The 11,910-nt window shown below is 38.5% G+C and overlaps 1 protein-coding gene across 1 annotated transcript; it reads left to right on the forward strand.

The window, feature by feature from the left end:
• Nucleotides 1–674: 674 nt before the first annotated feature.
• DLK1 (delta-like 1 homolog (Drosophila)) lies at nt 675–10,915 on the forward strand (the record flags this gene model as incomplete). Its single annotated transcript, XM_009867408.1, has 4 exons — nt 675–738; nt 1,173–1,303; nt 6,365–6,506; nt 9,799–10,915. Coding segments are annotated over 4 exons (1,079 nt in total), but the record flags the coding sequence as incomplete, so codon positions are not given.
• Nucleotides 10,916–11,910: the final 995 nt, after the last annotated feature.

Consider the following 11,910-nt stretch of genomic DNA (forward strand, 5'->3'; position numbering starts at 1 on the left):
CTCGCTGCGGTCGAAGGTGCCAGTGGTCCTTAGGGAGCTTTTACTTTGCATCCGACCGAGTGCGTTCCTTTTGCATTTGGGTAGCGTGTCGGTGGCTACTGGTGGTATTTCAGAGGAGCATCGCTTCATGCAAAATACCTCGAACAATCAAAAGAATGTGACTGAGACCTCTTCTACTTAAGTTATTCATGCATGATTTAATGAAATCGGTGATTTTTTTTTCTTTTTGTCCGACACAGGGTTGAAATGAATTCAACACTGTTGCTCTAAGTTGTTTTAAATGGAATTTCTTTTCTGACTAAAGGTACTTTTGTGTTTCAAGTAGTTCTGAAACAATGTATTTGGAGTGACATGTTGTGAAATGACATACATGTAGCTGTTCTGAAATTTCCCATTTAAATTACTCTGTAGTGGTATTACATACACTTTGCATTCTTTTACAGATAATTCTTTATGTCATTTCCCTTATCCTATAGGAACGGTCTGTAACATGCTCCTGATTAAGTTAAAATTTTATTTTGCAAAAACATGTACTTGAAGAAAAAAAATCAGAACATTATGCAGTTGGGTTCCTTTAAAACATCAGCAATGGGTATAGGGCATGGCATGCAGTTTTGTTTGGTTTCTCTTAGTGCTGATTTTTCTGGTTTGATACTGTAAATCTCTTCTTCCAGGTGTGAACTGTAAAACTGGCTGCCACCCAGAGAATGGATTTTGTGAATTGCCTGGTGAATGCAGGTAAAAAGATCTGCCAGACAGGACTACAAGCACAGAAAAGGACAGTTTCAATAATTCAGACAGGAACTGAAATGATTTGCCCTCAGAAAATATGTAACTGTAATGAAACAGCGCTCTATAAGGATACAGTAATTGGAATCATAGGGCATAGACATCTATGTGCCTTTTTAGTCTCCTTTTTCCAGTAAGAAAAATGTTTCCATTTATTAGCTTGTATTAATTATTTTTTTCTGATGGAATGAAATGGCTTTCTTCATGTCAACTGCTTTTAATATCCCAGAAGCATAGATGGTTATCTTTTTGTTCGAACGTGCTGTGTAATCCAATTTTGTATCCGAAAGTTTATTTATCGTGCTTCAAAAAGGGGGAACGTCCTTGTAATTATGTCTGTTAAAAAGAAACTATACCTCTTTCTTGTCTTTTATCTCTTTTAGGTGTCAGCCTGGTTGGCAGGGTGCTCTTTGCGATCAGTGTGTTCCTTTCCCTGGGTGTCTGCACGGCAGCTGTGCCAAGCCCTGGCAGTGCAGCTGCGAGGAGGGCTGGGTTGGCAGCCTCTGTGACACAGGTTTGCACATCCTTTTCTCTCCTTGAGCAAGTGAGGTAAAACAGCCCCATCTGGTGCTGGAGACATGCAAAAGTCCTTCTGGATAATTAATTTTAAAAGATGGAATGTTAGAGCCCGATAATAAGGGGATTCCGGGCAGTGGCACATAAACCTGGAACTTTTATAATAATTTAGGCAGAAGCATGCAATGTCTTTGTAATTGGGCATACGTGCAAGCAAAGCGTAAATTTATCATACTATTTTAAACATTGATTCTTGTGGACAATGCCAAAAAATAACTGCTCCCTTGTTGTCATATAAACCCTTTCTGTAAAAATACAAGTCATCTTGTGCATATTAAATAGTGTGAAATATTTATGTAGCACCTGCTCTAGGTGATCCTGCTCTGGCAGGAGGGTTGGACTAGATGATCTTTTGAAGTGCCTTTCAACCCCTAACATTCTGTGATTCTGTGATGATATATGTATGTATACCATGATGATATATGTATAATATAGACATATGATATATGTATGTATACCATGTTCTTAATATTTCTTGAAAAGGAAAACATTGTGCTTATTTCTTCCTGGTGATTCAGTGGAGTAGTCCGTTAGCATAACTGAGAAAAATTGTCTGAACAGGCTGCCACTTCCCTCTCGAGTCCGAGGGGTAAGCACAGCTCTTGTGTGCATTCTCTCACCCCTTGCCAGTCAGAAGGAGCCAGCTTAGCATAAGCAAGCTGAAGAATTGGCCTTTGCTCAGCTGGTTTATTTTGGCTGACACAGGCAACTGTTCAGCCAAAGAGATCTGAGGTGGCCGAAACCGCGTAAGCATTCATAAGCATGTGCCTGCTCACCCCCTGTAGATGCACTGGAAGAGGACAGGTGCCCAGGGCCTCGTTCTCTTTTCATGACTTTCAGACTTTTGTTGTTATACAGTTTATAATTTATAGATCATGCCTGTATTCTGCCCATGCATATCCAAAACAGTAATTAATGATGACACATTCCGAACAGGATACAATTTCCAAGAAGACTAAAAGACTCAGAAGTTTTCAGGTTGTTCCCATCTTTGGCATGGAGCTTGGTGTAAGGTACTCAGGTACTCGTTTAGCTTCTCAGCAGGTTTTTCAGCCCATACTCACTGGCTGCACACATAAGCGTAGACAGACTTCTTAGTTTAAAGCTAGTCCTGGTATGTTTGCGGGACCTGCTGTACCAATGGTGCAGATGTGACTGTAAGGTCTCAGAGATGTTGTTCTGGGCACCTCTCACAGACGTGTTTGTATGCGAGACAACCACCTAAATTCTCATTACAATTAGTGAGGAGGAATGGGTCCCTCTGTTATCTGTGACCTGCAGTCAGAGATTCTAAAACTAGACAGAATGACCCTCCGTTGCCACCTTAGAAGGCTCAGTTCTATTGCTTGGCAGATTTTTAAAGCTGGAAGATTTCTAATAGTACTAGATTTTTAAAGGTACCTTTAAAAGAACCAAATTTTTAAAGGTACCATCTGCATACCTAAAGATTTCTTTGAGATAATTCTCAAGCTGGGCATACTTTTAAAAGCCATATGAAGTGTCTAGCTGAATTTTTAGGCACTTAGAGGTATTTCCAATTCTGAGCCTTGCAACCTTTCCCTCTTGCAAGTAATACTTAGGATGCAAAATAATGCTTTGGTAATTGTACCCGTATCTTCATGGAAAAATATTATTTCTATGCATATTCATTACGATAGTTCTATAATATAAAAAGAGGTACCCCTTGCTTAAGTTCAGGAACTGTTATTTCTTCTAAAACTGAAAGTCATCTCAGAGTCTTCTTTGCCAATTTGAATCTAGATCACTATGAATTGCTGCCAAATATATCCAGCCGAAAAGAAATAATTACCTTTCCATCTGCAGAGACGTGTCATATTGAAAGTCTTTCATCTCAGTGGACTTACCTACTCTAAATGCATTATTTTGCCACGTGGAATCAAGAGAAGGATTCTCCTTTTCTTCCTACTGGAAGGTTGCTGCAAGTTGTTATCCTGAATCAGTAAAGCACTGAAACTTCGCATGGGTTAATCGCTCAGTCACTGATATCATCCACTACCAAAAAGTTGGTGTCCGTTTCCTGGCTTTATAAAGTCATTACAGACTGCTGTAGCTCATTAACACATACCACCAAATGAAACTTGATTAGGTTAGGAATCTAGGCTTTTGAAGGGTCCTGTTCTTTTGGGGATCACTGGCATATATACATAAGTTGGCAATATATGACAATATAAATATGGCAATATAAACCCATCAGTTTCTTACCATGAAGTACCAGACTCCCTGCCCCTCTCTTCTAATACAAAATGTTTGTGTCTGATGAAAGCAGGTCACAGTTGTCATAATTTTCACTATGCATATGACACAGAGTGCCGTTTTTTAGCTACTGGAGACAATTTTTAGCTTGACCAGGGTCATATGCACTGCAGTTGTGGCATTTTCTTTAAATACTTCCTTTCTGCTACTATAGAAAGTATATTTGCCATAGAATTTCTGGCATAGCCACTGTTACAATGTTGCCAACAGTGAGCAAACGTCAACTCATGAAGATGGCAAAATCAGGATTGGAAAACTGTGAGAGGGTCTGAAGTTCATTTGACCGCTACTGTAAATGCCTGAAATATTTGTCAAAAATAGGTAAAGTCTCAGCAGCTTATTTGCTTACTTAACATGGGAGGATTAAAAGATGGTTTGGAATGGTGGTGATATCTCTTTTTCTGTTTTCTAGAAACATTAGTCTCCTTGGCTTGGATCATGAAAATTCCTTTCTGGGGTGGTTTTAGATCATCGAGTGGTTTGCTAATGCCTCTGTGTAGCTGTTGTTTTACTATGGACAGCCTGGTTGTCAGTGGAGGTCAAGAATGATCTTCCCAGTATATCATGGGCACAGGTTGGGCGTGACCTAGTGTAAACTTGTACATCAAGATCAGTGGAATCATTTATGGACATTATTGCAGTCACATGGACAGGCATGGCACCTCAGGAAAGAAAGAAACCTATGAGGTGCTCTTAGTGTTATCAGCACTGGTTAACCTCTGCAATATAGTGCCCCAGGCTGCCTAACTGAATGCCACATCATCTTCTCATCCTCTGGAGAAACAGCTTTGAACTCAGGTATGGGACCAGGCTGCACAGCACAGGGTTTCTCTCTGCAGCTCTCTGACATACACTGCACATTATAGGAGCAGGTACCACATCAAACACTCAACATGACAAAAGGAAAACCAATTTAGTCAATTTATTCCCAGGAAAAAATCATGGGTGATTGACCTTGCTAAGTCAGATCAGTCATCTCTGTCATCTTGGCATCTCTTGGCATCTCTGTGCCTGCACAGCCGTGTCAGTGTGCCTCCGACTTCCCACTTGAATCTCAGCCTAAAAAAGCTGACACGTGGCATGAGCTCAGAATATACCGTGCTACATCTCACTTGACTGCCTTGCCAAAGACATATGTTGGTAGGCTGTTGCCAAGAGAGTACAGGTGGAGCCTCTAATGCCTGTGCTAGGCATGCATGAGACAGAGTCTAGAAATTCTGCTGTGACATAGACAACAACTGAGCGTGCCTTCCTCATAAAATCAATTGGTGGTTGCCTCATGTACTGCAGCATGACAGTTTAGCTTTATGCAAATATTCATTAATTTACTGGTAATATGATAGTGGCCATTCATAATACATGTGCAAATGTACTGTCCTGTTTTGAATTCTCATCTTAAAGCAAGTATATCACTTAGTTTGTGGCCTTATGAGAGGTAAACTAGACAAAATAGAGAAAATGGGCTATTTGGAGTATTTATGTATTTATGGTTTAAAAAGTTATGTTCCTACAAGCTTTTAATTTTTATTTGAAAATTAAATGCTTGACGCAAATTACTGACGGTAACGTATGTGCATTTTTATATATATGTACACACACATACATATCTTATATTTGAGAGTTTCCTTGCTCGTGCATCAGAGTTCATGCTTCATAGGCTGCATTTAAAGCCTATGAAAAGAGGTGGCAAACACCACCTCTCCAAAAAGCATCCAAGATTACTTTGGTTCTTGTGAACACTGGAGCTTACGCTCCGAGTGCATGCAAAGTGGTTTTCTTGCAATGAGAATAAGCTAATACATTAGAAAATAGATCCTCTTATCCAGGGAAGATTGCGTTTGAAAGCTAAGGCTGTTGAAGTGTTTGGCTGTGGTTAAAATTTTGCATGATATCATCTAACTTGTGTGTTCTGTTGTGGGAGGTAAAACATAAATGCCCTTAAAACCCCTTTTCATCTTAGAAAGTGCACACACATGCGTATACATACATGCATATGTATATACAAGTTTACATTTATACATGTGTGTGCAAAGCGTCAGGTAACTTGCAGTCAGCACTTCTCTGCAGCTGCTCCATTAGTTGGTTAAAATAGGCACTTGTTTATTTATTCATTGTTAATTATTTTAAAAATTCAGTAATCATCTCAGTGGGAAGTGGCTCAGCAGGGAAATTGTAAAGAAAATGAGATGTGTGACTTTGGGTCCAGATGTCATACAGCTCCCTCTTCTGTACAGTTATGTAAGGGCTGGATGCAGCCCAACCAACTGATGAAGTTTTAAGAGATTTTTATAACTTGAATCTCTGTTATTGTGAAATGTTTGTTCATAAGCACATAATGATAGGCTCTCGGGCAGAGAATTCCCAGCTCATGATTGCTTCATTAGAATTCTGCTCATGGGGAAGCCAAAGTCGTGAAAGGATAACTAGACTACATAGTTCTTTCTCCCCTACTAATATTTTATTGATAATATTACTTATTTATAGACTGAAACAATTCAAATGTATTTTACAAGTGGGAGCTAGGAAGAGAGAAACAAGCTGAAAGTGCTTGCAGTAGTTGAACAATCTGAACTGCATTTTAACAGAGGCAGGAATAAATCAGAATTTATAAAACGCAAGATGAAGGACCATTAAAGATATATTTTATTTAAAGTGTTATATACTAGTTACTGACTCTTTCTCATTAGATTAATTGAGCCCTGTTTTGTTGGGTTTCTTTAAACAGATATTCACCCATGTTCTGCAAAGCCCTGCACCAATAATTCAACATGCATAGAGACTGGTGATGGAGGATATATTTGTCTGTGTGCCCAGGGATTTACAGGAAAAAACTGCCATCTCAAAAAAGGACCCTGCATTATTAATGGGTAAATATTGATTTCTGACATGAGTTTAAAATCCACACTCCTACTGACTATTATTCAGAATTCTTTGCTAAGGGGAAGTATCTCTGTGTTAAAATACATAATGCTTCTGCTAGTTGCTGGTACTTTTTTCAAACTTTACAAACCTGCTCTGTTTAAATTGTAAAGTTTTACAGTTTATCAGCATGGGTTTGTGTGCATAATTTGAGTACTAAAAATTATAATTTGCAAATTTTGTTGTGGTGCATTTATGCTCTCTCATGATTTTAGAAAAAAAATTGAAGGAGCCTCCTGTCCAGTGTTTTCATCTGTACTGAGAGATAACTGTATATACAAACCATTACAGTAATAAGAATGGTAGCTCTGATTTGCCTATTTCTCTTCATTGCCAGTGAGGAAATTTAAGTTCCTTGCAAACACCTTGAATGACATCCAAGTTACTTGCCTAACATGCCGAGTGTGTATAACTTGCTTTCTCCAATTTACATATGTAGAAAAAATATTTCAGATATATTACCTATCCCAAAGAACAGGTGAGGTACAGTGTCAATGAAATAACACTGCTTAGTTCCACATACTTTACTAAAATCATCATGGTTCTATATTGCTGAAACTACATTTTTGTGATAGTTTTCAATGTTTGAACTGAAAGTGCATGAGCTAGTCTGGAAATGATGAACAATTTAGCATAATGAAATGACATTCTTGAAACAGTAATTTCTTTTTCCTAGGAAGCTGTGTCCCTTTAAGGAAACTGAGTAGCAAGTTTTGCAAATCTGCTTTTAGTTCTTCTCAGCAGAAGCACTCTGCCCCTCACATCTTGGAAAGAGACATCATGATATGATGTCACTTCATTCACATCTCACTTCCTCTCAGCTCCTCTCTAGCTCAGTGATTATATTAACAATGTTGATATTACTAACTATTGCCACTGTCTCCTTAGTTAATATTCACAGGTGGAACCAAGACAATTCACAAATCAAAGTGTTTGTTCTAGTCTGTTTACAGTGTTCTAGTCTGTTCACAGGCTGTTTGTTCTAGTCTGCTTACAGATGTACCTGTATTAGTGACATTATTGTGTCATGTGTAGAAGCTTTGCTCTGAAGCAGACCAGCGAGTGGTACTTCCGAAAATGACAGCAGGGTATTTGGAAAGCAAAGTCCATATTTCCACAATGCCATGTACCATGCTTTGCTGAATATGCATTAAATGGCCAAAATACAAATCTGATATAAAGCTATTCAAGAAGATTCATATGAATACCTTTATTTATTTAAACATATTAAAATTCGGCAAATGCAACTCAGAGTTAGTAATAAATAAAAAATAAATTTTTGAGATACTGCATATTTTCCCTTAGCCATTTTTTATTTATTTTTTTATACTTCTGAAAGGTTCAGAAGGAATTTTATGCTTTTTCTCATGCATTTTCTTCCTGTTTCCCTAGAAAGTACTGTAATTTGACCCATCCGTGAGGGTTCAAACTTGTAGTCATTGCTGTATCCAAAACTACTTGTCAGATTTTTCCATGAGACTTGTAAAGCTAAGAGAGGATGCTAAACTTTCCAAGAGAGGCCACAATCACTCATTTACTCAAGGACTGTAGAACTACAGCTTCCATATTTTGCTTAAAGCAGACATGGTCGCTAGTGAGTGTGGCAAAATTCCTTGTTCGCATGTTCACCTCAAGTTGTCACCAACAACTGCTATGTCAAAGTCCAGGGGCAACCACACCTTTTGCTTTCCTAATAGCGCTTCCAAACTTCCACTTTGTTCTTTTTTTTTTTTCCAGCCAACATTTACAGTGAAGGACAATAAAAAAGGACAGAGCAGTTTATCTGGAAGGAGGAAAAAAAACAGGCAAATGATTCGTCTACCACAATATTCAGGCTTTCCTGACGGGTGGTCGCCAAGTGTTTTAGTCTCCCAGTAAAGCCAAAGTGCTTGGGGTAGTCTCTGGCACAGCTACCCCCAGGGCAATGGCTGGGCACTTGAGAAGCTCAACTTTATCCTGACTGGTGGTCAGGGACCATTTGTAGTCAGGAGCTTATATCTCTTCCCCAGTCATCTCACTGAGATATCAACAGATCTGTTAAATCTCTGTGTCCCACCGTGGAAATCTGTAATGGCCAATTGCTACTTATCACTGCATATGTGGAATGTCAGCATTCATGAAGCTGTGGTGTTCATTACCCATGGGACTTTCCCCTGGAAACGTTACACTTAAATTCAGCTGTGGACGGGTTCTATGCTGTATGGTTTCAGAGATTTAGAATATCATGAAAACCAATGTTATCAGTGAGGCTTGCTGTAAGCTTTTGTCAGGTGTTACGCATTTTTAGAAGGTAGGTTTTAAAGTTTTGTTCGTATATGTTGAACTGCCATGAAAGTGGGTTTTAAGATTTATTTGTAAACGTATGACCCTGGGTCCCTTTTCTGCCAGCTAAAAGATCAGGTCCATATTGCAGAGCTCCACTGGACTGGTACATCTGTCCCTTTCTGTCAGTGGGTGGCCCTATCTTTTGACCTTACACTCAGTAAGGCATAGTTACATTGCAAAAGTAAGAAAAGATGTCTTGGTGAATTTACATCACTCAAAATATACTACCAAGCTATTCATAATTAAGTTCTTAAAGGGTCTGTAGAAATACTTGGTTTTCTGTGGTTCTGTCTTCATGTTACAGCTGCTTTTGCCAAGGCTGAAATTATCTCATTTCTCTTTTTTATTATAATTGTATTTATCAAAAATTTTGGCTGAACAACACTTTGCAGGAAAGTATCTGTTTGCTTCTAAATTTTTTGTGTGTCATGGAGCACAGAATAAAACCAGGCAGCTTTACATCTAGTGGCTATGGCAGAGTGTTTTGCTTTGCCAGTACAATACATAGATTATCTTATGAATAATGAGATGGAAAAGAAAGCCATGCTGCTACTGTCTCTGTTCAGTCTTGTCTAAATAGTTTCTCAGCTAAATAGCTCTAAGCGTATGAAAATACCAAGAAGCTTAATTTGAATAAATGTTTGAAATAATTTTAAATCCCTTCACAGATATTCAGGTTGAATTTATATATTGGTGTATTAATCCTGCCTGAAGGGCCGGCAGAAGATATTATAATCTGTATTGACAAAGCTGTTGAACAAACTCATTCTTGATTCCACTTCATTGAGCTCAGTGGATTTGCATTTGGAATTGGTCCTTCTAAAGGAAACTATCTCCCTTTACTATATGCTGTGTTTCCTAATAGCTTCTTTTGTTGGACTTCAATTCTGTTGCTGTGTTTGTTGTCTGTTCTAGCTCTCCCTGCCAGAATGGAGGAACGTGCACTGATGACAATGGCTTTGCACCCCATGCTTCCTGCTTGTGCCCTTCTGGTTTTGGTGGCAACTTCTGCGAAATAGATAGAGATGACTGTGAATCCAACCCATGTGAAAATGGAGGAACGTGTACAGATATTGGTGTGGGTTTCAGCTGCTTTTGCCCCCATGGCTATACAGGAAAGCTTTGTAGCAGCCGTGTCATATTCTGTGCAAGTGGCCCATGTGAGAATGGAGGGACATGCAGCGAACGTCCCCAAGGAGGATTTGAATGTGTCTGTAAACCAGGATTTGTTGGTGTGACCTGCAAATATCCCAGCAAAAACGCAAGTCTTTCTGGAGGGAATATGGAGACAAAGCACCTACAGCATTACAAGCCACCCTCAAAAGCTCATCACAGATCAGTGCATCAGCAACAAGAAATCTTGAAAATAACAATGAAAGAAACAATCCAAAATGCAGATCCCTTGCTGAGTAGAAGCCAGGTGATATGTTTTGTTGTGCTAGGCTTGCTTACATGTCTCGTTGTCTTGGGTACAACTGGTATTGTGTTTTCTTCAAAATGTGAAATGTGGCTTGCTAATGCTAAATATAGTCATCTCCTACGCAAGAAGAAGAACTTTTTTCTGAAATCTAACAATGGGGAAAACGTCTCAGTTAATATTATCTTCCCAGAGAAGATCAAATTGACTAATTACACTAAGAACTATACTGCCATCTAGGCCCTTGAAAGCCAAGCAGCAACTTGTGACTTTTCACAGCAATATGTAAAATAGTTTGAATTTATTGCCTGTGATTGGCCTCAGTATCTGTTGGTACATTTGCTGTAGTTTGTGCTGAGTGACAGTGAAGAAATATAAGATAGCTGTATTGCTAAGGATTTTTTTCATTCCTCAAAATAAAAAGGTAAAAAAAAAAAAAGATTAAAGACCAGAGAATGTTAATTTGATTTCAAGGCAGCTATATTTTGTAAAATAAAAAGTAATTTACCACTGGAAATGTATTGCAGCTTTCTTGTCTTGTGCATAGTTTATTTGACAAATACAGTGCCTGTGAATTACTTAGTAATGGGTTTTTTTAAGAAACAGCAGTTAAGGGCTAGACTGGTTTATTTATTCATTTGTAAATGTTCTGCTACAGCAAAGTCCACAACAAGTGCCCTGATTAATTCTTCTGCTTATATGTGATAAAAGCCTTAGAGATTATGATCAATATGAGCAAATTCACACCGATGTCTCACCTATCCAGCCAGTTTTTCTATTTATACATTCTTGTAAGATAGGTTATTCCTTCTATAGAATCTCATCAATCTTTGTGATATTAATTTCAGGTAAAAGTCTCTGTCTCTTGTGATGCTGACTCCATAAATTGTCCTATTTATCTATTTTAAAATGTTAAAAAGGTGTTCAATGTCTTTGGTCATACTTTCTGTTTAGAGACATAGTAGAGATGAAAAGGGTCCGATTTTGACTTTTCTATAAATATTCCTCAAAAAAAACTGAGAGAAAGGTCCTTCACACCTGTGTCAGCAGGAGAAATGAAAAGGTAAAATGTGTCACCCGAAAGAGGACAGCTGCATTTAATTCTCGCTCACCCACTGCCAACAGGCCCATTTCAAGTAAGTCCAGGGCTATTGGTCGTCATCTGAGCTATTCTGCAGGAGTGCTGGTTTCCACTTCTGCCCTCTGGATGGACCTCAGACCTCTACAGTAGGTAGCCCAGCTGGATGAACCTTTCAGACCTGTGCTCTAGCGCTCTCTCTTTTGTTCTTGACTGGATCTCATGGATGGACCTTGGACCAAAAAAAAACCAAAACCTTAAAACACATACAGGTCATTACACTAGGATTTCTTCTATTGCCATCTCTCTTAATTGCTAGAAGTATTTAGCAAGTTTTCTGTATTGCTGTTAATATTCATAACTTTCATAACATTACAATGTAGTGCAAAGCTTGGCACTAACAGGTAAATGGTATTGAGAAATGACTGTGGAAAATGTTGACTTCTAGGTAACAGGATGAAAATTGCAAAGGAGATGCTCCTTCTCAATAAACTTGTTAACTCGTGTTCAGAAAACAAATATTCATCAAATT

This window comes from Apaloderma vittatum, unplaced genomic scaffold (assembly GCF_000703405.1).
Source record: "Apaloderma vittatum isolate BGI_N311 unplaced genomic scaffold, ASM70340v1 scaffold5084, whole genome shotgun sequence".
Classification (NCBI taxonomy): domain Eukaryota; kingdom Metazoa; phylum Chordata; class Aves; order Trogoniformes; family Trogonidae; genus Apaloderma; species Apaloderma vittatum.